Source organism: Sus scrofa, chromosome 7 (genome assembly GCF_000003025.6).
Source record: "Sus scrofa isolate TJ Tabasco breed Duroc chromosome 7, Sscrofa11.1, whole genome shotgun sequence".
Taxonomy (NCBI): Eukaryota; Metazoa; Chordata; class Mammalia; order Artiodactyla; family Suidae; genus Sus; species Sus scrofa.
This window is the reverse complement of record NC_010449.5, coordinates 22,717,853-22,743,379: the sequence shown is the minus strand read 5'-3', so window position 1 is coordinate 22,743,379 and position 25,527 is coordinate 22,717,853. Positions and strand designations below refer to the sequence as shown.

Genomic DNA, 25,527 nt, shown 5'->3' with positions numbered 1-25,527 from the left:
GAAAGAAGTGCCCAATAATAACAACCACAGTAATACTAATAAATATTTATGAGCTTAATTAGAACTGAACACAAGCCTCGTTTTATATAACCATGGGGTCTGGCTCGACTGCCATCAGGCAAGTCCTGAGTAAAGGGGGTAGGGTGTGTCTTGGTCACAGAGATTCTACTGGCTTTGGGCCTTTCTTTCAGCCCCATCAGCCCCAATTAGACCCAGGAAATGCGGGAGTCTGGGTGGGTCGTACACTTTATTAGGACATTCTCTAGGAGAGAAAGACCTGAAAAGTGTCAGAAAGGAAGGGGACCCAGGTCCACTGGATGTGCAAAGGTGGAAGCAGCGCCCAAAGAAAAACAGCCAACTGAATACTGTTATTGCAACTCCACAAAGTTCTGGTTTTCCCATACTGATTATTTTGACGCTTTAGATATTTTTATTTAAAAAAAAAATCTTCCCCGGACAACCCACCGGCTCCCCAGCGTGCTGGTGTCCTAGGCGCCGCCTCGTCTGCCTCTGGCTCTCCTCTCGGAGGTGCAGAGAAGGCGGGAGCGTCAGCGGGGAACCAGGAACGTCAAGGCTGAAGGGCATCAGATAAATAAAGTGAAAAAATTACAGAGCCTGCGGACTCTGAGAGCCGTGTCCCCTGCGGTCTTGGGCACAAGGAAACGCCCAAGGGTGGGAGTTGGATCCCGGGTGCTGCTCTCTCCGCTGACACCGCCCTTCCGACGCTGCGCCTCAGCCTTTCAAAGTCAGGCAGGAGCCTTTTTTCCAGACAGCGAAGAAAGGAAACACTTTGCCGGAGAAGGAGGCGGCGAAAGTGAAGATGGGCGCCCGGGTCTCGGCGTTGAGCAGGGCCACGCGCCCCGCCTCGTAGTCCAGGGCGACGCCCACGCGGCGCGGGATCTCGCTCAGCGGCAGGTCGGTGCCCGGGGAGGTGCTGGCCCAGCACTGCTGGTGGGAGAGGATCACCGCCCAGACGCCCTCCTCGGCGCTCAGGCCCTGCTCCCCCTTCCGCCTCACCTCCTCCCCGACCACCCCCACAGTGCAGCCGCCGCCCTCTCCCAGCTGCACCTCCACCTGCCAGCGGTGGCGCCCAGAGGAGAAGCCGGGGGAGCCCAGCACCACCGGGAGACCCTCGAAGCGCAGTGGGCTGTCGGGCAGGTTCTGCTTCTGCCGAGTGTACCGCACGGACTTCCTGTCCTCGGAAAGGACCAGGCTCGGGCTGGCGGTCAGAGGGTCCAGAGTGACGATGCCTGGGCGGGGAAAGGAGTGGACATCAACAGAGCTGGTTGCCATAAAAATACCCTGAAAGCATGTGTGCCGGGCATGGGAGGCAGAAGGAGCACCGGCCTTGTTTAATCTGCACTGTCCTGGCCTTTCAGAATCTGTTTCCCCTATTTTGTTCCAGGAGGCAGAGGATGACAGCTCTTGTACCTGACCTGCAAGTGGTGCTGTGCTGTAAGGCTCTACTTCTCAAAGCGGGGACTGTGGATATCTGCTTTGCCTGGGCTCTTGTTAGAAATGCATAATCTGGGGAGTTCCCTGGTGGCCTAGTGGTTCGGACTCCCCGCCACTGTGGTCCAGGTTCAATCTCTAGTCTGGAAACTAGGATCCCACATTAAGGTGCTGTTCCTTGACTAGGGGCAGGTGTGTGTGTAGGGGGCAGAATCTTGGGTCCCATCCCAGTCCTACTGAGTCAGAATTTGCATTTTGACAAGATTCCCCCAGATGAGTTTTCTGCACATTAAGTTTGAGAAGCAGAATGAGGTGATGCTTCCGGAAATAGTTACTAAATTAAGCACAAATTTAAAAGTAAATGCTATTTTATAAAATTGTACAGGAGTTTCTGTCAGTGGCAAACGAACCCGACTGGGATCCATGAGGACTTGGGTTCCATCCCTGGCCTCACTCAGTGGGTTGGGATCTGGTGTTACCTGGGTCGCAGACTCAGGTCAGATCTGGCATTGCTGTGGTTGTCACTGAGATTTGACCCCTAACCTGAGAACTTCCATGTGCTGCAGGTGTGGCCCAAAAAAGACAAAAAAAAAAATGTACAACATGTATCTGAGTCAATAAAAAGTCTAGCGCAATGCTGGGGGAAAAAAAACCCCAAGAGCTTGATTTTTGAATAAATAATACCTATAAAAGTAGCATTAATTGAGCACTTGCTATGTGCCAAGTTACTATACAAAGCTTTTTGCATACATTAATTCACTTACCGTAAGCTACCAATAGGTTGGGTGCTATTATATTTTCTATTTTATAGATTTAAAAAACTGTAGGACAAAGAAGTTTAATGACTTGCCAGTGTCTCATAACTAGCAAAAACTGTAACAGAGAACCCAAGCAATCAGGCTCTAGAATTCATATGTTTAATTGCTCTGTTTGCCGTTTTGGACTAAATGGATAAATTCACAAATGGATAAATGAAACAGTGGCTCCTGAAGCCCCCAAGTGTTTACCTGAGTCTGTTTCCAAATGATGCACCAGGTTTTCTGAAGGAAGCAAAAATAGAAAGATTTGCGACATTACTTTTTATAGGCAACCAAAAGGGCAATGTGTCCTGGGAACAATGTGAGGACAGGGACAGGAGAAGGCTAGGCTTCTGCTGTCAAAGAGATGCAGTCCTCACCTTTCTGGACTCTCAGTGCAGTGCCTGTCCTTGCGGAGGGGAGGCGACGCTCTAGGGATTGGTCTCCTTGAGCAGGGTAGGATCACTAAGGGAAGGCTTAAGATTTGGAAAGTGGAGAAAGATGGAGCTGGATGGAAGGCAGAAGGGCAACTGATGGGGATAGGGAAAGCTGCTGCCCCTCCCTGTTTACCTGAGAATGCCCTCAACATCTCTGGGAGGGTGAGAATTTTCCTGTGGAGATCGCGGATCTTTTTGACGAGGTCAGGAGAAATGGCCTCTGGACTCACAAAAGTCTTCGTCTCGCACCTGCAGACAAATTGGTAACCAGTTAGATTCTAATTCCAAAAATGTTTGGGTCATCCAGAGGAGTGAGGCTAAAATCAGACTAAAGAATCTTGGTATCTGTGATGTATGATCAGGTTATCATCTCTTTGACTTTGCTGGATATGTGTAGCTACTATAGTAAGAGGCGCTTTGGTTACACCTAAGAGGAATTAATGGTAACCACACCTCAAGAATTAGATTAGGTGCTTTAAGAGAATATTGGGGCACATGGGGACTGAAAGGGAAGAGATTATTACCCCTATTAGCCTCTAGAGGGCAGCACAGTTCCATTTGAAAAACAGTCTTAATCAGTCTTTCTAATTGCTGTGCTGTTCCCTGCAAAGGAAAAGGGGTTGGGAGGATGAAAAAAGGAGATGAAAGAAAACAAAGATTGCAGTGAAAAAGGCTCAATTCTGGTTCCAGCACAGTCCTTGCTTGTCAGCCTCTGTGTGACCTTAAGCAAGCATTTCCCCTTTAGCTCTTAGCTTCTTCATCAGACTAGAAGACCTCCAAGACCCTTCTAGATCCAAATCTCTGATGCTTTTTTTTTCCTTTTACAGCTGCACCTGGGGCATATGGAAGTTTCTGGACTAGAGGTACATTTGGAGCTGCAGCTGCAGGCCTATTCCACAGCCACAGCAACACCAGATCTGGCCGCTTGTGTGACTTATACTGCAGCTTTAGGCAGTGCCAGTTCCTTAACCCACTGAGTGAGGCCAAGGAACAAACCCCCATCCACGAAGAGACTAGTTGGGTTCTTAATCACTCTGACACTTTTTGAAAGTATGTTTAGAGAACTTCCTGATTCATGGCCACCTGGGCTTAACCCACATACATGGGCACACAGCCTATGACAACTCTTCCCTAGTTATTGTGCTTCTGCTCAGGCCAAGGCAGGCCAGTGATGCTTCAAAAGGAAAGGAGCTCTAGTCCAAGGCTTCCCAGCTGCTGGTGGCTGTCCTTTGATTGTAACGTTTGAAATTCTTTTTTTTTTTTTTTTAACGTTTTGTTTAGGGCCGCACCTGCGGCATATAGAAGTTCCCAGACTAGGAGTCAAATTGAGCTGTAGCTGCTGGCCTACGCCACAGCCACAGCAATGCCAGATCTGAGCCGAGTCTGTGACCTACACCACAGCTCATGGCAACGGCAGATCCTTAACCTGCTGAGCGAGGCCAGGGATCAAACCTGCATCCTCATGGGTACTACTGGGTTCGTTTCTGCTGCGCCACAACGGGAACTCCTGAAATTCTGCAGAAATGGGGAAAATGATTGCAAGAACAGACAGCTCTTCCCAAGTTTTGTGCTTATCATATTCAATACAAAGTATTTCGCCTGAGAGTGACATTTTAAATGGTGTTAAATACTGATTCGAGCACTAATTAGGATTAAATTGATGTTTCTAGATTGGCCTCAAAGCATGATTATTACTTATAACTTCACTTCTAGGGGGAAAAAAATAACGTGATCTCAATACCAAACAATCAGTTTTAAAAAGAAGCTTTTAGAACGCAAAACTTGGTAAATCTGGGCTGATTATGTGTGAGTGTATGAGAGAGTTGTCCATCAGAGTGTTTTGCCTTTCTGTGTAGCCATCCGTGGGTGGGGGCGGGGGTGGGGGCCAGTGACTGCCCCTCCCCCTTCAGTCTCAACATCAAGTGTAAAACAAGTAGGACTGGGGAGTGGGCCCTACCTGCTCTGGTTGACTCTGACATCCTACAAAAGAAAAAGATGCACTTTAGTTTCCACACATCCTTCCCAGAGGGGATTCTGTACCTCCTTTCTTCCTGAGCACATCAGCTCAAAACTCTCTTCCTCCAGAGAGCTGATCTGTTTAATTACCTTTTCATCAGATTGTTCTCTTACATCCAATTTCCTTGCTAAGGTGGGCCTGTGCCGCCAGTTCATTTGAGCTGGTGTCTCTGTCTCAGCCTTGTCCTACGAGTGGGTTCTGCCTCCAACAATTAAGAGACGGTGGAGAGCAGGGACCAGGCTTGAGCTATCAACCAGACCTGATGTGAAACAGGATGATGTAATGATGATCACAACAGGCATCATTTACCGAGTCCTTTCATTGACAAGGACCATGCATTTTGGATGAATTTTTTTTTATGTAATCTTTGCAACAACCCAGTTATTATCCCCATGCTTAGAGAGTTTAGATTTGCCAAGGTCACACAGCTGGACGAGCCAACTCTCAAGCTCAAGACCATCTGACTCCAAGCCCTTAGCGTGACCATAGTGAGTGGCGTGGACAAGCATCCAGCCTTTCTGGGACTGCACGTCCATGACCTCTCTGGGCCAAAGGAACCTGATAACTCTTAGTCCCTCCCATTAGAAATAATCTTCGCTTCCCTTTCCTGTCTCTCTCTGGCATCCTCCAGCTCCCAGCATGGTGTCCCTTTCCTGTGCACTCCCTCTCCTGTCCCACGAGCTGGTGGGGTGTCTCTCACTTGTAGGAGCTCACTTGCTGGCTGCTGACACTTCTCCTCCAGCTCCTTGACCTGGGTGCCAAGCCGGGCGACTTCCTCCGAGAGCTTTGAGATATACTTGTCCCTCTCCTTCCAGATCTGCCGCTCCAGCTCTGTCAGCCTGGCCAGCAGGAGGCGCTGCTGCTCCCCCAGCTCCTGCTGCAACCTCTCAAAAGTCGCTTCCACATGCCGCTTTTTGCTTTCAATCTGAGCCTGCCAGGGGTAGGAAAACAGGCATGGTTAGGGAGATGCTCACAGAGCTGGGGTCCCAGAGAATCATCTATATACTTACTACCAATTAAAAGGGACAGGGAGCGGGATTCCCTGTTGTGGCTCCCCGGTAACCAACCCGACTAGTGTCCATGAGGATGTGGGTTCGATCCCTGGCTCGCTCAGTGGGTTAAGGATCCAGCATTGTGATGTGAGCTGTGGTGCAGGTTGCAGATGCAGCTCTGACCCCTGGATGCTGTGGCTGTGATGTAGGCTGGCAGCCGCAGCTCCGACTGGGAACTTCCATGTGCAGCAGGTGTGGCCCTAAAAATAAGTAAATAAGTAAATAGAACAGGGAGTAACTAGTGCTGAGATTCATTCTCCTCCAAAATAATACTAAGGTGGACATAGGTAGGTATCAGGATAAACTTAGCAGTGATGAGGGTGATGCTCTAGTCCTACCTAAAGAGTCTAATGATTATGCGTATTGTGCTCTCAGAGTCATTGTGAACTTTCCAAACATCCCTCCATATCTGCAATACCATCCTAACACTCCCATACCATCCCTGGAGTCAGGCAGAAATGATTTCTTAGAGGGCAATTGAAGCAAAAGGAAGCTGTTATTAGAGCACAATTTAATGGAAGAGAACAGTATGGCACTGGTCTTAGCCACTGAAGCATCTCCAAGGGCATATTTGAATGGGAGTTGAAGGATGCTGGCGAGATCTTCCTGTCCCCAAACTCTGTCTCCTTGGTCAACGTGCAAGAAATTCCCACACTGTGGATTTCCTCCTGGATAACTTTGTAGCACAAAGAGACCCAGGTTCTCTCCATTTCGTCATGAACTTGGGCTTCGTTGTGTGGCCTTGGGAGCGTCACCTTTCTGGACACTCAATTTTCTGCTCTGAAAAATAATGGCTGACAAGATTGATCTTGGATTAAAAGATGTCAGAACTGGAGTTCTCGTCGTGGCTCAGTGGTTAGCGAACCCGACTAGCATCCATGAGGTTGTAGGTTCAATCCCTGGCCTCTCTCAGTGGGTTAAGGAGCCAGTGTTGCCATGAGCTGTGGTGTAGGTCGCTGATGGGGCTCAGATCTAGCGTTGCTGTGGCTGTGGTGTGGGTCAATGACTATAGCTCTGATTTGACCCCTTGCCTCAGAACCTCCATATGCCTCAGGTGTAGCCCTAAGAAGACAAAAATACCAAAAAAGTCAGCACTATTTCCATGTCTGATGCTCTGGGATTCCACAACTTTGACCCCAAATGCCCTTCTGCAGTGTCAGGGAGGTGAATAAGAACAGTCTGCCAGTTCTTCCCAGCCAGGTAACAAATACCAAACAACAAGCTCCCCTAGAGTCTGCTAAGAAAACCCTTAAATGGGGATTTTCAAGTGGGAGAAGTGGATGAACAGTTTTTGTTGAAATAAAATGAATTTCAAAAACAAATGCATAGAGTGTTAAATAATTTCATTCTAAAGTTTGACTAGTTAGTCGGGTAGACCAATGAAATGCATTTTTTGAGCACTAAATAGAGGATGGGCATAATTTTCAAATACCAGAGACTATTATCTAAGATTACAAGATTTTGAACCTTTAAAAAAGTGACATTAGGGAGTCCCTGTCATGGCGCAGTGGTTAACGAATCCGACTAGAAACCACAAGGTTGCGGGTTCAATCCCTGGCCTTGCTCAGTGGGTTAATTATCTGGCGTTGCTGTGAGCTGTGGTGTAGGTTGCAGGCGCAGCTTGGATCCCGAGTTGCGGTGGCCGTGGTGTAGGCCAGCAGCTATAGCTCTGATTCGACCCCTGGCCTGGAAACCTCCATATGCCATGGGTGTGGCCCTGAAAAGACAAAAAAAAAAAAAAGTGCCATTTACTTTATGAAATCCTACAGGCTATCTTTTCTCAGCACTGGGAATGATCATAAAAACCATCAGTTAATGTATAACCAACAAGTACTACCTAGCCACATGAAAACTGAACTTAAGATCATTTAAAACAGCTACTGGATTAAATAGAAAATTCACATTGAGATTACTTTTATAAAACCAAAGAAGGGCTAAGGAAGAAGCATTGAGACTGGAGTACCTAATTCACCTAATTCCACCAAAATCACCTTAATGTTACAGGAAACAATACTTTAAGCATAGGCCTTTTTTTTTTTTTTTTTTTTTTTCTTTTTTAGGGCCTTACCAGCGGAAGTTTTCAGGCTAGGGACTGAATCAGAGCTACAACCGCAGGCCTGTGCCACAGCCACAGCAATGCAGGATCTGAGCTGCCCACACCACAGCTGCATCTGCAACCCATACAGCAAAGCCCAAGTTCATGATGAAATGGATAGAACCTCTTGGGTCTTAGTCCAATGCTCTTCCCATTACAGTCAGTCTGCCTTGAAAGCACTGTCTACAGATAGGAAGCTTGGGGTCAGAAAGTGCCTATTAGTGTTTGCATTCTAACCCACTGAGCGAGGCCAGGGAGCAAACCTGCATCCTCATGGATACTAGTCGGGTTTGTTACCACTGAGCCACAGTGGGAACTCCAGCATCTTCATTTTTTCATTTCTCCATTATACCTTGATAAAGCTTGGGTTGGGGAGGACATGCACCCTTCAAAGAAAGAAAAGAAAAGAAAAACACTAGTGCTGGCCATGCCCATGTGTTATTCATTAAAGTGGAGTAATGTGTGTAAAACAGAAAAACACTTCAGAGTATTAAGAAAATGATTATACTCTACAAATAAGGTAATCATATGATACATGGGGGGATGTGTTCTACACGAGGAAAATCAGGATTTCTTAGGAGAAACTATTCTGCCACAAACGTCTGTCTCTGTGAAATAGTTTACTCATGAATGCTAGGTGGATACTGATGTTTTATAACAAAATTATATATAGTCCCAGAAGTCATCTAATGCAGACGACCAAAAATTCCCAAAGGTTACAGGAATCTTAAAAATAGATTTTTTTTCCCAACAGAGCAGATGGGAAATGTGGGGAACTTCTCAGGACCAGAAGTTAGTGAGAAGGAGCGATCCAACTGAGAAGCTGGTGCTCCTTCCAGAAACTGGCTGATCATGTGACCCTGGTATCCTGTGTGGATCACCCATCCTGCCCCCTTGGAATAAACAGAGGAAGGTACTGACTGGAGCCATCCCAAATGTGGGGGTCCCCAAAAGTGGGATCCCCAAAACAAAGCAAAACTCACAAAAAAAAAAAAAACAAGCTGCCAGGATGAAGGGCCAGAAGATATTAAACATCATGCAAAACTTCAGATATTAGACGTATGTTTAAAAGGTTCATTTGACGACAATGGGAAAAACAGGAAACTTTTTTTTTTTTTCTGTCTTTTTGCTATTTCTTTGGGCCGCTCCCACAGCATATGGAAGTTCCCAGGCTAGGGGTCGAATCGGAGCTGTAGCCACCGGCCTATGCCAGAGCCACAGCAACGTGGGATCGGAGCCATGTCTGCAACCTACACCACAGCTCACGACAACGCCAGATCCTTAACCCCCTGAGCAAGGCCAGGGACTGAACCTGCAACCTCATGGTTCCTAGTCAGATTCGTCAACCACTGCGCCACGACGGGAACTCCCGGAAACATTTTTAATTTGAAAGAGAAAACAAACAAACCTGAAAGCATGTTTGGAAAACAACCAAATAGAAATCGAAGAGTTGAAAATAAACAAGTAAAAAGGGGAGTTCCCTTCACACCTCAGTGGTTAACGAACCCGACTAGGATCCATGAGGATGAGGGTTTGATTCATGGCCTTGTTCAGTAGGTTAAGGATCCGGCGTTGCTGTGAGCTGTGGTGTAGGCCGGCAGCTGTAGATCCAATTGGACCCCTAGCTTGGGAGCTTCCATGTGCCACAGGTGCAGCCCTAAAAAGCAAAAGTAAATAAATAAATAGAAAAAATAAAATTTAAAACATAAATAAGTAAGAAGGAAAAGAAAAGGAAGCCCCTAAAAGACAAAGCAGCCAAGAACAAGGCCTTTACCAGGAGCACTTGGAGCTTCTGGTCCTCCCGGCTCTTCATGTCTTCAATCTCATCTCTCTCTGTGATTAGAGCCTCCAGTCGACCCCGGAGACGGTCCTGCGGAGAGAAGAACCGGCCAGAAGAAGAGGCTGAAGTCACAATTCAACTCACAGATATTGTCTGCTGTCTTCCGGGCACACTGTTAAGTGCTGAGGAATTCAAAGGTGAAAAAAGCCCAGTTCTTGCCCCTAAAAGATCACCATCTAGGGGCAGAGTCACAAGTGATTAAAATACAAATGGACAAATGCAACAGTCAAATGCACAGGTGTGGGCACAGGAGAGATGACAGCAGCACAGCGGAGGGGACAGTTCTGACTGGAGGGAAGAAAAGGCTTTAGAAAGCAGAAACTGGAGATCAGTGACATCTCCCCCGGGGACACAGGTTCAATCCCTGGCTGGGCACAGTGGCTTAAAGGATCTGGCGTTGCTGCAGCTCCGATCTGATCCCTAGCCTGGGAACTCCATATGCCTCAGGGCACCCAAAAAAGGAAAAAAAAAAAAAAAAAAAAAAAAAAGAAGCAGAAACCGGTTACAGTGAGCCTTGAAAGATAAATTTCCAGTTGGGTACGAGAGGGGTAGGAGAGTATTTAATGTCTCTGAACTGTACACTAACAAATAGTAAAAATGGTTAAAAAAAAAAAAAGAATGAGAGGAAAGGAGAGCTTTGCAAAAGGAAGGAGCTACATGGTAAAAGCATTAGAAGCAAGAAAGGAAGTTAATTCAGCAAACAGCAGGTACCAATGGCCAGTCTGGCACTGGACATATGGTGCCAGGGGCCGGCAGCTGAGCCATGAGACTGGACAAGAAGGCAGGATCCTGCCTGCAGGTGGCCTTGAAGCCTTGCTAAAGTCACAGGCTTTCTTTGGGCCCTAGGGATCCAGGGGCGGATTATGGAAGGGGAGGGACATGATGGGGTGTGTGATTTGGGAAGCTTGGCAGGTGACCGGAAAGGGGAGCATAGGCTGGAGCCTGGATGACAGGTGGGCAGCCTGGATTTGGGGGTGGCGGTTGTGGAGATGATGCAGAGGGAAAGATGAGCCAAGCTTCTGAGGAGGCCATTTCCAGAGCTGGAGCCTGGGTGACAAGCAAGAGATCTGAGAGGCAGACGGAATGATAATGTCCCCAAGACCAGATGGGCTAGTATCTGCCACACCTCCTGCTCTCAAAAACAAGAGCTCTGCTTGGAGGAAGCCTTCTTGGACTCTCTCTCCTCTCTGAGCCCCAGCAGTCAAGGTCTGGCTAAATCTCATATCCAATCTGGATCCGGGAGGCCCCGGCCACACTGCCCAGAAGCTGAGGAGGGGGCCTCCCGCCCTCTTCTCCTTCCCTAGCGTGAAGGCACGGCTACAATTCTCTGGGTTCCATCACCATGGGGTCCTCTCGGCAGGAGCTGATGTTCCCCCTAAGGCTGCAGATGACCACACATCCACGTGGAACTGCGTGCCCCTCAGTCTGGGTCCCAGCAGCCTGGGGGTCCCTGGAAGTGGATGCCCGTAGCCCTTTCACGCAACCCCCTCCCCCTCCCCCTGCCCTGTTCCCTCCCCACCCCCCACCGCGGGACACTGTCCTGCTCCAATGGGCCCCACGCTGACCCCATACCTCTTACCCGGTAGGGCTGGATGGCTTCATCCAGGAAGCCCACGGCGTGGGCCTGGTGGGAGGGACCCTCCCGGCAGAAGACACAGAGGAACTCGGCATCATTCTCGCAGAAGAAGTAGATCTTCTCGCCATGCTCCTCGCAGTAAGTCTCCCCCAGAGGGCCCAGGGGCACGGGGACTAGGACGGGCTCTGTCTGCTCCTTCTCCTGGCAGACTGGACAGAGCAGGACCCTGCTGGAGGGCTGGGCCCCCATCTGGGGGGGCAGGGGGAGGCAGAGCCGGCAGAAGGTGTGTCCGCAGGCGGCGGTCACCGCATCCTCCAGTCGCCCTTGGCAGTCCGAACAGACGGCCCCTTTGTGGGAGGGGGTCAAGGGCATCCCGGTGCCGCCCGGCCCGTTCACTCTGGTCTCTGCCCTGATCCCACGCGAATTCTCTTTCCCTGAAATTGAGTCACGGAGGGAAAGGAATAGGAGGCCAAGCGAGGGGAAGGCGGGAATGGAGAGCGAGGAGGACAGGAGTGTCTGGACAGACAGACGCCTGACTCCACCTCTTGTGCTTCCCAGAGTCCCCGCCACCACCTATCAGCTGAGCGAGTCCAAACTCCAGGGCATCTCGAATTACCCAGCATTTCCCAACAGGGGCCCCTGTCCGCCCGGTTCTCCTCTCCTTCTGGTCCTTCCAGCCCCTGGGGTGGGGAGGAGAGCATGCCATGAAGTCACAGGGAGAGGGGGTTTCCTGGAACCCCTACCTTGATCACAGTGGGGTCAAGGGGAGTTGGGGAGGATCTGCTGCTTCCTGTCCGACTGAGCAGGTGAGAGCCATAAACTTCGGGCTTTGAGGTGTGCACACGGCAGCGGCAAAGTCCAGCCGGAGTGGGAGGTGCTGACTTCCAGGAAAGTCTGTTCCATTCTGGGGGGCAAGTGAAGATTGCTCACCAGGGCCCCCTCCTCTGGCCGCCTTCCCTTCTCACCTCCTCAGCTTGGGCTGGTCTCTCCCATCCCCACCGTCTCCCAGCACCAGGGTCCCCACTGAAGGATGGATAACTCTGAACTTCAATTTTAGTTTTAACTGCAGGAGGGAGAAGGCAAGAAAGCATAATACAAACCATTCGTGTTGATACAATTTAGAAAACAATTGAAAAGAGAGACAGGTTCAACCACATTTATCTAAGGCTTAGTGTTTTCATATTATTACATCCAATCTGATAACAACCCTTGCGGGCAGGTGATGAGTACAGGAAATGTAAACTGAAAGGTAAAGTGACTTCCCCAAGGTCACAGAGCTAGAAAGCTGCAAGGCTGGGGTCCATGCGGGTCTCCAGGCTTCCAGCTCTGTGCCCTTCCTGAACTCTGAGCCAAGAGAATGAGCAAACAGCCAGGGTGCTTCATCCACTCACCTGCATCTGTGGATAAAACCAAGGAAAACTCATTCCAATTCTCCTCTGGATGATCGGTGCCCCACCCCATTTCGCTCCCTTCCCACTCCAGCTATTTTGTATGTCACCTTCCCTTCCCCCACCTCCTATACCTCTGCCCCCAACAAGGAGCTGCACTGTCCAGCACAAGAGCTCTAACTACATGAGGCTGCTGAGTATTTGAGATGTGGCCAGTCCAAACTGAGATGTGTAAAATATGCCCTGACTTCAAAGATTTAGCACCAATTAAAAAGAATGTAGGGGAAAAAAAAAAAGGAGTTCTTGTTGTGGCTCAGTGGTAAGGAACCCAGTTAGTATCCACGAGGATATGGGTTTGATCCCTGGCCTCGCTCAATGGGTTAAGGATCTGGTGTTGCTGTGGCTGTGGTGTAGGCCAGCAGCTATAGCTCTGATTCCACCCCTAGCCTGGGAACTTCCATATGCTACAAGTGTGACCCTAAAAAATGCAAAAAAATAAAAATAAATACATACAAAGTGGAGTTCCTGCCGTGGTGCAGTGGAAATAAATCCGACTAGGAACCATGAGGTTGCAGGTTCGATTCCTGGCCTTGCTAAGTAGGTTAAGGATCCATTGTTGCTGTGAGCTGTGGTGTAGGTCGAAGATGTGGCTCAGACCCCGAGTTGCTGTGACTGTGGCGTAGGCCTGCAGCTGCAGCTCTGATTCGACCCCTAGCCTGGAAACTTCCATTTGCCACAGGTGTGGCCCTAAAAAACAAAAAAGAAGAAGAGGAAGAAGAGAACGTAACATGTCTTGTGACCCTTTTGCTCTACTGATTACATGCTGATAATTGTGGGCTAAATATTAGTTAATTTCACCTTTTACTTTTAAAATATGGCCACCAGGGCGTTCCCTTGTGGCGCAATTGGTTAAGGATTCGGTATTGCCACTGTGGGGGCTTGGGTCACTGTTGTGGTTCAGGTCCAGTTCCCAGCCCAGGAACTTCTCCACTTGCCACAGGTGCAACCAAAGAGAAGAAGGAAAAAAAAAAGGCCACTGGGAATCTTTAATCACCCACATGGCTCCCACTGTATTTCTGTTGGACAGCACGGCTCTGACACCCACAGATCTGAGCACAAATTAGAGCCTCCCACCTCCCTAGCTGTGTACCTTGGGCAAGCTAAGCAACCTGGCTGACCCCAGCTAACATCCTAAGAGTAGCCTGTTACAGAGCAGACAGGAGGAATAAATAAAATCGTGTGTTCGAACTGCTTATGTCAGTGCGAGGAATAAGGTTATCGTAAATAAACGCTGGCTCTTGTTATTTTTCTTTCTCCTCCCCCACACAGATTCCATTCCACCCCCTTGGAAGCCTGTAGCAGGCCAGTGGGGGCATCACTGGCAAAGAGGCTTGTGCCTTGTCCCCACCCCAGGCAGGACGCCCTTATCAGGGTCCCCATACTCCCCTGGGTCGGCTGATACCGCCAATCTCCCTGGAGACAGCTGGTCCTATTGCAGGGAGGCGGGGGTGGCATCCCTGCTCTGTGACCCAGTCTCCCTCCTGCTCCCCAAAGAAGAACAGTCTCTTCCAACTGTGGATGGTTAAGATACGATCGCTTTCCTTCTGCTGCGAATGTCTCTGGCTAGACAGGAAGAACAGCAACTCGCAGGTCGTGGGCTGGTCCGGAGAGAAACTGAGGTCATCTCTGGGATGCTGTGACCCCTTCTCCTGCCTCCTCTGCTATTTCTCTGTCTCTGCTGGAGGAAGGTGTGTGTCTGTTCCTGTGGGAGGGGGACAGCAGAACCCTGGCTGCCGGAGATGCAAGTGGCTGTCTTGCCTTTGTGCACACGTGTGTGTGTGTGACCACGAGGGTGTCAGTGGGTATGTAAGAGGTCTCTGTGTCTGGCCGAGTGCGTGTGTGGGTGTGTGAGTGTGTGGTGCCTGTCCTCATTGATCTCCCAGTCCCCCGCACGCCTCGAGCCAAGCAGAGAGGGTGACCTTGAAGAGGCCCCAAGCCCAGGAACACCATGGCCTCAGCTGCCTCCGTGAGCAGCCTGGCTGATGAGGTCAACTGCCCCATCTGTCAAGGGACACTGAGGGAGCCAGTCACCATCGACTGTGGCCACAACTTCTGCTGCGTCTGTCTCACCCGCTACCTTGAGATCCCCTGCCTGGATCCGGGGGAGCTCCCCACCTGCCCGCTCTGCAAGGAGCCTTTCCGCCCAGGGAGCTTCCGGCCCAACTGGCAGCTGGCCAGCGTGGTGGAGAACATCGAGCGGCTCAAGCTGGGGTCCCAGCTGGGCTTGGAGGAGGAGGAGGACGTCTGTCTGGAGCACAGGGAGAAGGTCTACTATTTCTGCGAGGACGATGAAATGCAGTTGTGCGTGGTGTGCCGGGAGGCCTGGGAGCACCGCCACCACACCGTGCGCTTCCTGGAGGATGCAGCGGGGCCCTACCGGGTAGGAGAGGGAACACGGAGGGGTTCCGGGGGTGGGGGAGGGGACTGCCATCGGACCGGACTAAGAGCATCAGAGCAGAGGTGTGGATTATTTGAGCCACTCTGAAAAGAAATGCAATCTACTATCATCACCCAGGCGATAGAGCTTGGGTGGGAGAGCTTGTGTTTGCAGGACGTCCTAGGTTGTTTATTTATGGCCAGGACATCAGAGTAGCTCAGTAAATACACGTTGGATGAATGAGTCACCCAAACATGAGTGTGTGCGTCTGGGCCTTGGATTAGTCAAGTATGATGCACAAACACGGTGTGCAGGTATTCATGGGTGCACGTTTATCACTGTGTGTGGAGTGTTTGGGGGAGATCTGACTCTTCGAGTGTGCATGTGTAACAGTGCTCGCATTTTGTGAGTCAATTGGGGTTTACATATATGCAGGTTGAGTAAGCATATGTGGTGTGTAACTTTCTCTGTCGTGAAATGAGTATATGCTGGTTTTAGTTGTTTATGCATTGTGTTTAGTACAAGCAGGTGTCTGTCTTTTTTTTTTTTTTTTTTCTCTTTTGTCTTTTTTTTTTTAGGGCTGTGCCTGAGGCATATGGAGGTTCCCAAGCTAGGGGTTGAATCGGAGCTGTAGCCGCTGGCCTACACCACAGCCACAACAACACCAGATCTGAGCCACATCTGCGAACTACACCACAGCTCAAGGCAATGCTGGATCCTTAACCCACTGAGTGAGGCCAGGGATTGAACCTGCATCCTCATAGATGCTGGTTAGATTTGTTTCCACTGAGCCATGATGGGGACTCCATGAGCAGGTGTCTGTGTGTCAATTACTTAATTAGCATTTAATGGTGAGAATTCTGAATATATTTTGAAACGTACTTATATGGACATTTATGTGTGTACACCTGTTCCTAACTCTATTCTAAAGTGAACAATTTTTTAAAAATTCATTGATTATTTTTGCACTATTCAAGATTCTCTTCCCTTCAGAATCATACCTAGAGGGAGTTCCCGTCGTGGCGCAGTGGTTAACGAATCCGACTAGGAACCATGAGGTTGCGGGTTCAATCCCTGCCCTTGCTCAGTGGGTTAACGATCTGGCGTTGCTGTGAGCTGTGGTGTAGGTTTGCAGACGCGGCTCGGATCCCTCGTTGCTGTGGCTCTGGCGTAGGCCGGTGGCTACAGCTCCGATTCGACCCCTAGCCTGGGAACCTCCATATGCCGCAGGAGCGGCCCAAAGAAATAGCAAAGACAAAAAAAAAAAAGAATCATACCTAGAAAGTTGATTCTACTCACAGAAGAGGCGGTTTGGATGTGTTCCTTTTGGGACATGTGGGAAAGTTGGGATAGTTTCAAAGACGGGCCTAGCAAGCTCAGGGCAGATCCCAGATACCACTTTTTTTTTTTTTTTTTGACTTGTTGTTGTTGTTGTTGTTGTTGTTATTGTTGTTGTTGTTGTTGTTGCTATTTCTTGGGCCGCTCCCGAGGCATATGGAGGTTCCCAGGCTAGGGGTTGAATCGGAGCTATAGCCACCGGCCTACGCCAGAGCCACAGCAACGGGATCCGAGCCGCGTCTGCAACCTACACCACAGCTCACGGCAACGCCGGATCGTTAACCCACTGAGCAAGGGCAGGGACCGAACCTGCAACCTCATGGTTCCTAGCTCTTTTTTTTTTTTTTTTTGCCTTGTCTAGGGCCACTTCCTGTGTCATATGGAGGTTCCCAGTCTAGGGGTCTAATCGGAGCTATAGCTGCCGGCCTACACCAGAGCCACAGCAACTCAGGATCCAAGCAACCTCATGGTTCCTAGTCGGGATTCGTTAACCACTGAGCCACGAGGGAACTACTGGATATCACTTTCTAAAGGCAAAAGAAATTAGGGTGTTTATCTCGAAGAGATTAAGGCTCAAGTGGGAATATGAGTCATAGCCTCTGATGGCACAAGATAAAGGGGAAAATTCTTGGCAGACGAAGCAAGCAAAGACTCAAAGAGAGTAAGCTGTCAAGGACAATGATGACCCAGGCATTGTCAGCTAAGGGAGTGACTTAATCTCTTGGGTCATTCCATTCCTGGAGGCAGAGATGATACATCTTAAGTCATTGTTTCTATCTTAAAAATTAAAATAAAATTAGGAGTTCCTGTTGTGCTCAGCGGAAACGAATCTGACTAGGATCCATGAGGACACAGGCTCAATCCCTCGCCTTGCTCAGTGGGTTATGGATCCAACGCTGCCATGAACTGTGGTATAGTTCACGGACACGGTTCGGATCTGGCATTGCTGTGGCTGTGGTGTAGGCCAGCAGCTACAGCTTCAATTTGACCCCTAGCCTGGGAACCTCCATGTGTCACGGATGCGGCCCTGAAAAGACCAAAAAAAAAAAAAAAAAAACCAATTAAATTGAAGTATAGTTGATTTACAAAGTTGTGTTGTTTTCCAGTGTACAGCAAAGTGATTCAGTTACACACACACACATAGAGAAATACACATATGTGTAAAACCTTTTTCAGATTCTTTTCCATTATAGCTTATTACCAGATACTGAATCTAGCTCCCTGTGCTATACCATAGGCTGTTGTTGTTTATCTGTTTTATATATAGTGGTTGGTGTCTACTAATCCCCAAATCCCAATGTATCCCCCTCTCCCTCATCTTAAGTAGTTTATGCTCCTTCTCTCCAGGAACAAATACAGAAGTGTCTTGAGTGTCTAAGAAAAGAGGGAGAAGAGATTCAAAGAATCCAGTTAAGAGAAAACCAAAGGATACAAGTCCTCCTGGTAGGTCATCACCCCCTCCCTGGTCCTCTTCTCTTCCTCAGGGTCTGGGGTCACTCTGAAACCAAGGCAACATAGCATAGAGGGCTTTGAAGGCATTCTGAGTTCAAATCCTGGCTGGGAAACTAACTAGCTCTAGACCTCAAGCAATCCTCTATCCTGTTCATTTTTCTGTGGCGATTAAAGATGGTCACTACCTGCTGGATGGCTATCAGGATTGTAATGCAGTCTAGTGCTGAGCACACAGTATGCATCTTGTAAGAGGCAAGAGGCCAGTGTCCTCCCCGCCTCCTCCATGCCTCCTGTGACCCTCGCCCTTTTAGCAGCTGGCAGAAGGTGCCAAGGTGATGCTGGGCAGTTTAGCTCCTGGAAATGGCATGGAAGGTGGAAGGGAAACCATGCCGGTGTTCCAAATCTCTCTGGGGACCCAGAGAGGGGGGTTCTGACTTTACCACAAAACCTTGGGGGATGTGGATCTGGGCCAGGGGGGATGGGTGTGAATTAAGGAAAAAGAAAGAAAAGCAAGTAGAGGAAGAGGAGGAATGACTTTCTAGCCTCTCCTCCTGTCCCCTCAGACTCAGGTGGCCACTAAGAAACAAAAGGTGATTTCTGAGTTTGCACATCTGAGCCAGTTCCTGGAGGAACAGCAGAGCGTCCTCTTAGCCCAGTTGGAGAGGCTGGATGGGGACATCCTGAAGCACCGGGACGAGTTTGATGTCCTAGTCGCTGGGGAAATCTGCCGGTTTAACACCCTGATCGAAGAATTGGAGGAGAAGAACCAGAGGCCGGCAAGGGACCTCCTGACGGTGAGATCTGAGCTCTGCCCCCGCTCACCTATGATTTTTGGCATCTTTGCCCATCTAAGCCATCTCTCCTGCACGCGCACATCTCTGTATCCCAAGTGGAAGATGGGTCACAGGACCCAAATTCTGAATTCAAAGAGTCCTTGCGTCCCCAAGAGCTCCCCGGTCACTTTGGTCCCTGGGCTTGGTATCTTCACCCCACCATCCATCATACAGGGAAGAGAGGTTGTTTGTTTACCTCACCCATACTTTGCTTATTTGTGAGGATCCAGCAGTAAAAGGGAAGGTGGCACTTTGAAAAGCATCAAGCCCTATGCAAACAAATGTCAGGTGCTATTTCAAAGGCAAACTATTTTCTGTGTCACCACCTGCTAGTCAGGAAGTTCTTCCTGGTCCATCTCACTTCCTGGAACCGGAGGAGAGGTACTGGGGTCCCAAAAAGGCATTGGGAAGGCAGCATGATTTGGGGGACACACTCGGCACTGAGAGGCAGGAGACCTTGGGATGGGAATTGCCTTTGTCTCTGACCAGCAGGGGCAAGTCATTTTACAGTATGGATCTCATACAACGAAGGTGCTGATGGAGTTCCCGTCCTGGCTCAGTGGTCAACAAATCCGACTAGGAACCATGAGGTTGCGGGTTCGATCCCTGGCCTTGCTCAGTGGGTTGAGGATCCGGTGTTGCTGTGAGCTGTGGTGTAGGTTGCAGACGCGGTTTGGATCCTGCGTTGCTGTGGCTCTGGCATAGGCCGGAGGCTACAGCTCTGATTAGACCCCTAGCCTGGGAACCTCCGTATGCCATGGGAGCAGCCCTAGAAAAGGCAAAAAGACCAAAAAAAAAAAAAAAAGAAAAAGAAAGAAAATGAAGGGGTTGGGCGAAAAGTTTGCTGAAGCCTTGTAAACCCTAAGATGCTGCGACTGTACAGATCTGGTGTCCTTTTTCTATTCAGGGCTGAGAATATGGCATTTTGTCTTTTCCAGTTATAAGAAAAGTTGTGTGTGTGCTGGGGGGTCAGGCGGAAATTGAATCCCTGCTTTCTTTCTCTTTCTCCTAGGATATCAGAAGCACTCTAATAAGGTGAGCAGTATAGTTTTTTCTTTCTTTTCCCACATACATATACATTCATGCACCACACGCCACGTTACTGCCATATACATTCTCACATTAAGGATAAAAATGCACGAGTTCCCACTGTGGCAAAACAGGATTGGTGCCGTCTCTGGAGGGCTGGGATGCAGGTTTGATTCCCAGCCTGGCACAGCGGGTTAAGAATCCAGCATGGATTGTTGTGGCGCAGTGGAAATGAATCTGACTAGGGTCCTTGAGGGTGTGGGTTCAGTCCCTGGCCTCCCTCACTGGGTTGGGGATCTGGCATTGCCATGAGCTGTGGTGTAGGTCGCAGATGTGGCTAGGATCCTGCATTGCTGTGGCTGTGGTGTAGGCCAGCTGCTGCAGCGCTGATTCAACCCCTAGCCTGGGAACGTCCATATGCCGCAGGTTCGGCCCTAAAAAGTGGGGGGAAAAAATAGAATCCAGTGTAAATACAGCTGCCATGTAGGTTGAGGCTGGGATTCAGTCCCTGGCCTGGGAGCTTCCGTATGCTATGGATGTGGCCATTTAAAAAAAAAAAAAAAAAAAAAGCCTTTAGGTTAAGAGAAAAAATAAAATAAAAAAGGGATGAAAACACACATGTACACTTTCACATACTCAAATGCACTGCCACATACAGCCATAGATACACACCCCTACATGTACCCCGCATGGTGTTGTCCAGGCAGTGGGGGGTGTTGTGCATCCAGAGGAACTAGGGGAACTGGCACCTCCAAGCCCAGTTAGAAGAAGGCGACCAGCTGAGCCTGGAAGCACAGCGAAGGAGGCTAACTCCCAGCCCTTGCCATCTCTGTGTCCCTAGATGCGAAACCAGAAGATGCCGGAAACCAGAGGCTGTGTCCCCTGAGCTGGGTCAGAGGATTCGGGACTTCCCCCAGCAGGCCCTCCCACTGCGGAGGGAGATGAAGACGTTTCTGGGTAAGAGGACCCCACGGAGCACAGGGGGCCGAAAAGCCTGAGTTTAGGGATGGCCTCCCTGCCCCGCTACCCGATGCTTGTGTGACCATTGACAAGTCTTGCGCCCTTCCAGTGCCTTGCTTTCCTTCTTGCAGATCTTTATAAAATCTGCTTCTCAGCATGATGGGACAACAAAGAGAGATAAGAAAGAGGAATATTTCTGGGGAAAAAACTTAGCTGATTTGAAAAATAATGAAACAAAGGAATTCCCGCTGTGGTTCATCGGGTTCAGGGTTCTTAAGAACCCTACTAGTATCCATGAGGATGCAGGTTCGATCCCTGGCCTCGCTCAGTGAGTTAAGGATCTGGCGTTGTTGTGAGCTGTGCTGTGGGTCAAAGATGTGGCTCAGATCCCATGTTGCTATGGCTGTGGCTGTGGCCGGCAGGTGCAGCTCCAATTTGACCCCTAGCCTGGGAACCTCCTTATGCCGTGGGTGTGGCCCTAAAAAGACAAAAAAAAAAAAAAAAAAAGAGAGAGAGAGAGAGAGAGAGAGAAAAGAAAAACAATAAAACAAATGCATCCAGTCAATTGCCATGAAGTGATATACAAGATAATGATTAACAGAATCTGTCAATGTCAATACTTAAAAAAATCCACAGGAGCATTTATAATATATGGCGAATGTCTGATGATGATCTTTGTTAATTAATAACCAGCAAGAGTATTTCTCTTTGCCCTGTAGTAGCTGACTTCCCTTTTCCCCTGTTAGTCTAGTTCTCAGAGTTGGACCGCCCCTGTGGGAACCCTGACCCCCTTTCCCGGGACTGGGAGTGGTGGTAGGAGAGGGCGTGGAGGGTTTGAAATGAGAATCAGGCATGTGGCTTGATGCCAACACTTTCCCCTCCTGCCACATGACATCATGAATGATGCCACTTATTTCTAAATGACCCACCCACAAAAATGTCACCTTAGAAGAGCTTTTCACCTTAGAGGAATTCCCCTTGTGGCTCAATGGAAATGAATCTGACGAGCATCCATGAGGATGCAGGTTCGATCCCAGTGGGTTAAGGATCTGGTGTTGCTGTGACTGTGGCTGTGGCTGTAGCTCCGATTCTGCCCCTAGCCTGGGAACCTCCATATGCCTCAAATGCGACCCTAAAAAGACAAAAAAAAAAAAAAAAGAAGAAGAAGAAGAAAAGCTTTCCCCCAAGTCCACTCCTATAAGTAAGTCCCCTGGCAATGAAGGAAGTTTTATTCTCATCAAAGGCTGATTTTTGACTATCCACAAAATTATTTCCCAGCAGAATGAGAAATAAATTAACCCACTTACCTGTTCTCTAAGTAAATGTTACTTGAGCATTTACTATGTCCTGGGCTCTGTTTGAATCACTGAAGGTAAACCTGGTCCCTGTCTGCTAGGAGTGAGGCGCTGGAGCTCAAAGTGGGACTCCCTCCCCACCAGCAGCATCAGCGTCCCCTGGGAACTTGCCAGAAATGCAAATCTCAACCCCACCCTGGGCCACCTGAATAAAAAACACATGTGTTTTGACAGGTTGTCTGGGGACTCTGATGCAAATTCAAGTTCAGAACCACGGGTCTAGAGGGTTCCAGCTTCCATGCTTCTCTTTGTCCCTTTCCTTCTTGGGACCTCAGTTTCTTCATCACTAAATGTTCTCTGCTTTTCTAAGACTAATGAAATCTCATCCCGTTTTATTTCCTCTTTACAGAAAAACTCTGCTTTGAGTTGGATTATGAGCCAGGTAAGCAGCCTACGTCAGGATGGGAAGGAGTGAGGAATCTAAAATTTGAAAAGGACAGATGGGAGTTCCCATTGTGGCTCAATGGGTTATGAACCTGACTAGAATTCAAGAGGAGGCGGGTTTGATCCCCAGCTTCACCCAGTGGGTTAAGGATCCGGCGTTGCCACAAGCTGTGGTATAGGTCCCAGATGTGGCTCAGATCCCTTATGACTGTGGCTTTGGCTGTGGCTGGCAGTGGCAGCTCTGACTGAGAACTTCCATATCACAGATGTGGCCCTGACAAAAAAAAAAAAAAAAAAAGGGAGAGGCACACACATATGCTATATCCCTGGCAGGAAGCTCACGTTCTGCCTGGCATGCGATGGTGGGATTAGAAAGATTAAATCAGAATGGGACAATGTCTATTTGGAAAGGCTTCCTGGATGAGGGGAGCCTTGGTCTGGGTTTAGAATCACATTCTTAGAATCATCAGGACCTTCTACTCTCTCTCAGGTGTTGTTTCATAGATGATAGTTAGAAGGACAGCCTGCAGGTGGGAAAGGAATGAACAGAACAGACCCCACTCAAGGCCGCTGGTCCCAGTCTGTCCGCCAAAGACCCTGGGAAGTCATAGAATTCTTGGAAAGGACTCTCTAACTGATGGACATAGCTGAGTTTATAAATGTGTCCAAATTTATGGATGCTAAAAGCAACACTAAGCAGGAGTCTGCAGGAGTTTTTGATGTTAAAAAGTGGTCCTCAGATTCTGCTGGTTTTAGAGTTACTGAGGCAGAATGAACAAGCTGAGCATGAGCCAGAAAGCCTGCCGGGAGCAAAGACTCGGGTAAATGAGGCAGAATTGTCCAGTGAGGGATCGTAAAGTGTGGACCAAGGGGAGAATGTCTCCGCCCTCTGAGACACTGGAATGGGAGGACGTGATGTGTCAGCAGCAGGTGGCACACACAGCTCTGAGCATTAGCCAGTTTGCAGGGAGCAGAAGTGCCTTCCAGGGGATGGATGCACAGAACCAGATCAGAGCATGGAAGTGCTAAACCAAGGAACTAAGGAGCAAACGTGGGCATCTTCTGAGGCAGGCATTAACACATGCAGGAATCCCAAGCAGATGCTCCTAAGATGGAGATTCCATCTCAGATGATCTGTGGTGGAGCTGGAGAGTCCGTGTTTTTTGGTTTTGTTTATTTGTTTGTTTGTTTTGGTTTTTTAGTGGGTTTTTTTGTTTGTTTGTTTTTGGTTTTTTTGCTTTTTAGGGCCACACTTGCGGCACTATAGAAGTTCCCAGGTTAGGGGTCGAATCAGAGCAATAGCCCTGGCCTAAGCCAAGCCACAGCAATGTGGGATCTGAGCCATGTCTGCAACCTACACCACAGCTCAGTCAACCCTGGATCCTTAACCAACTAAGCAGGACCAGGAGTCGAACCTGCATTCTCATTGATACTAGTTGCGTTTGTTACCTCTGGTTAGATTCATCAATGCTGAACCACAGGGGGAACTCCAAGAGTCCGTTTCTTTTTTTGTTTTGTTTTTTTGTTTTTTTGCCATTTCTTGGGCCGCTCCTGTGGCATATGGAGGTTCCCAGGCTAGGGGTCTAATCAGAGCTGTAGCTGCCGGCCTACGTCAGAGCCACAGCAACACAGGATCCAAGCCCCATCTGCAGCCTACACCACAGCTCACAGCAACGTTAGATCCTTAATCCACTGAGCAAGGCCAGGGATCGAACCTGCAACCTCATGGTTCCTAGTCGGATTCGTTAACCACTGAGCCACAACGGGAACTCCTCCAAGAGTCCATTTCTAACAAGTTCCCAGTCATACTCTTATAGGCACTATATGTGTTGTTGGTAAAAACGCTAATAGACGGGTGCCAAGGGGAATTTTTAGGCCTTTCTTGAAAGTGATAGCATGTCTGCTGACATCAGTGTCCCTTTTGGTTTTCCCCACAGCTCACATTTCTCTAGACCCCCAGACGTCCCACCCCAAGCTCCTCTTGTCTGAGGACAACCAGCAGGCTCGGTTCTCCTACAAATGGCAGAACTCGCCAGACAACCCTCAGCGCTTTGACCGGGCCACCTGCGTCCTAGCCCACAGTGGCTTCACAGAGGGGCGACACACATGGGTGGTGAGCGTGGACTTGGCTCACGGGGGCAGCTGCACTGTGGGCGTGGTCAGCCAGGACATCCGGCGGAAGGGGGAGCTGCGCATGCGGCCTGAGGAGGGGGTGTGGGCAGTGAGGCTGGCCTGGGGTTTCGTCTCTGCCCTGGGCTCCTTCCCCACACGCCTGGCCCTGGAGGAACATCCCCGGCAGGTGCGGGTGTCCATCGACTATGAGGTGGGCTGGGTGACCTTTGTCAACGCTGTCACGCAGGAGCCTATCTACACCTTCACTGCCTCCTTCACCCAGAAGGTCTTTCCCTTCTTTGGGCTCTGGGGCCGAGGGTCCAAGTTTTCCCTGAGCTCCTGAAAGGATGCAGCTACTTCCCCTGAGCGAAGGGCTCCAAGAGAACACTGTATGGACTTGACCCTGGCTGGGTTACTTGAAAGATTTGGAATAATAATTACTGCTTTATGGTATGATAAGAGTCAGGACTTTGGCAAGGGACAAGGTGGAATGGCCTTCAATCGCTGATCAAGACTTTTCCTCAATGCCCAGTGGATGGGACTCAGACCAGTGCTGGCTTTCCTCACCACCATCCCAGCAGTAGCTGTGGAGAGGAAGAAATACCGGATTTGGAGCCAGAAGACCTGGGTTCTAGACCCAGCTTCATAGTCAAGTAGTTATATGATCTTAAACTAGTCATCTCAACTCTCTTCACCTGTGTTTTCTCTTCAAATATTAGAGTTCATTTACTCATATCCTTAAGTACATGGTATGCTAATTATGAACAAAGCAACATGGTAGCCACTGGTGATATGACAAGAAAAATAATTAAAAACTTGTCCTGTATCTGAAGGAGTTCATGAGATGAGACAGAGGCATAAAGGGTAAATGACAGCACAGTGTGATGGGTGCTATGATAGGGGTCTGACCTGGGTACTAGGGAAGCCAGGCGGGGTGGGGGTGCTTGACCCATCTTGGAGGCATGAGTTGAGA

General features: G+C 49.1%; 2 protein-coding genes and 1 long non-coding RNA gene across 6 annotated transcripts; 2 read left to right on the top strand and 1 right to left on the bottom strand.

Moving 5' to 3' along the window:
- On the bottom strand, positions 439-13,008 carry TRIM15 (tripartite motif containing 15). Of its 3 annotated transcripts, XM_013977549.2 has the most exons (8): positions 12,010-13,008; positions 11,270-11,700; positions 9,625-9,720; positions 5,404-5,634; positions 4,644-4,666; positions 2,630-2,935; positions 2,460-2,492; positions 439-1,250 (listed from the first exon to the last, which is right to left on the bottom strand). In XM_013977549.2, the coding sequence occupies exons 2-8, from the start codon at positions 11,636-11,638 to the stop codon at positions 569-571; spliced, it is 1,740 nt and encodes a 579-aa protein (XP_013833003.2). In that variant the 5' UTR covers positions 11,639-11,700; positions 12,010-13,008; the 3' UTR covers positions 439-568.
- Positions 780-11,405, top strand: LOC110261490. The gene is made up of 5 exons (XR_002345605.1): positions 780-915; positions 1,406-1,455; positions 8,605-8,763; positions 9,694-10,896; positions 11,277-11,405. It is a non-coding gene; the product is annotated as an uncharacterized LOC110261490 (long non-coding RNA).
- On the top strand, positions 11,935-25,380 carry TRIM10 (tripartite motif containing 10). Of its 2 annotated transcripts, XM_013977547.2 has the most exons (8): positions 11,935-12,072; positions 13,984-15,094; positions 17,777-17,872; positions 18,445-18,675; positions 19,727-19,749; positions 20,585-20,700; positions 22,408-22,440; positions 24,380-25,380. In XM_013977547.2, the coding sequence occupies exons 2-8, from the start codon at positions 14,663-14,665 to the stop codon at positions 24,895-24,897; spliced, it is 1,449 nt and encodes a 482-aa protein (XP_013833001.1). In that variant the 5' UTR covers positions 11,935-12,072; positions 13,984-14,662; the 3' UTR covers positions 24,898-25,380.

What these genes read in the sequence shown, in the direction of transcription:
- TRIM15 (XM_013977549.2), bottom strand. Translation starts at nt 11,638, where the DNA reads ATGCCCTTGACCCCCTCCCACAAAGGGGCCGTCTGTTCGGACTGCCAA. An exon ending in GTCAGAGTCAACCAGAGCAG is followed by an intron (nt 2,936 to 4,643) that starts GTAGGGCCCACT and finishes ATTTGTCTGCAG; the next exon opens with GTGCGAGACGAAGACTTTTG. An exon ending in TCATTTGGAAACAGACTCAG is followed by an intron (nt 1,251 to 2,459) that starts GTAAACACTTGG and finishes TTCCCCGCCCAG; the next exon opens with GCATCGTCACTCTGGACCCT.
- TRIM10 (XM_013977547.2), top strand. Translation starts at nt 14,663, where the DNA reads ATGGCCTCAGCTGCCTCCGTGAGCAGCCTGGCTGATGAGGTCAACTGC. An exon ending in AAAGGATACAAGTCCTCCTG is followed by an intron (nt 17,873 to 18,444) that starts GTAGGTCATCAC and finishes CTGTCCCCTCAG; the next exon opens with ACTCAGGTGGCCACTAAGAA. An exon ending in ATCAGAAGCACTCTAATAAG is followed by an intron (nt 19,750 to 20,584) that starts GTGAGCAGTATA and finishes CTGTGTCCCTAG; the next exon opens with ATGCGAAACCAGAAGATGCC.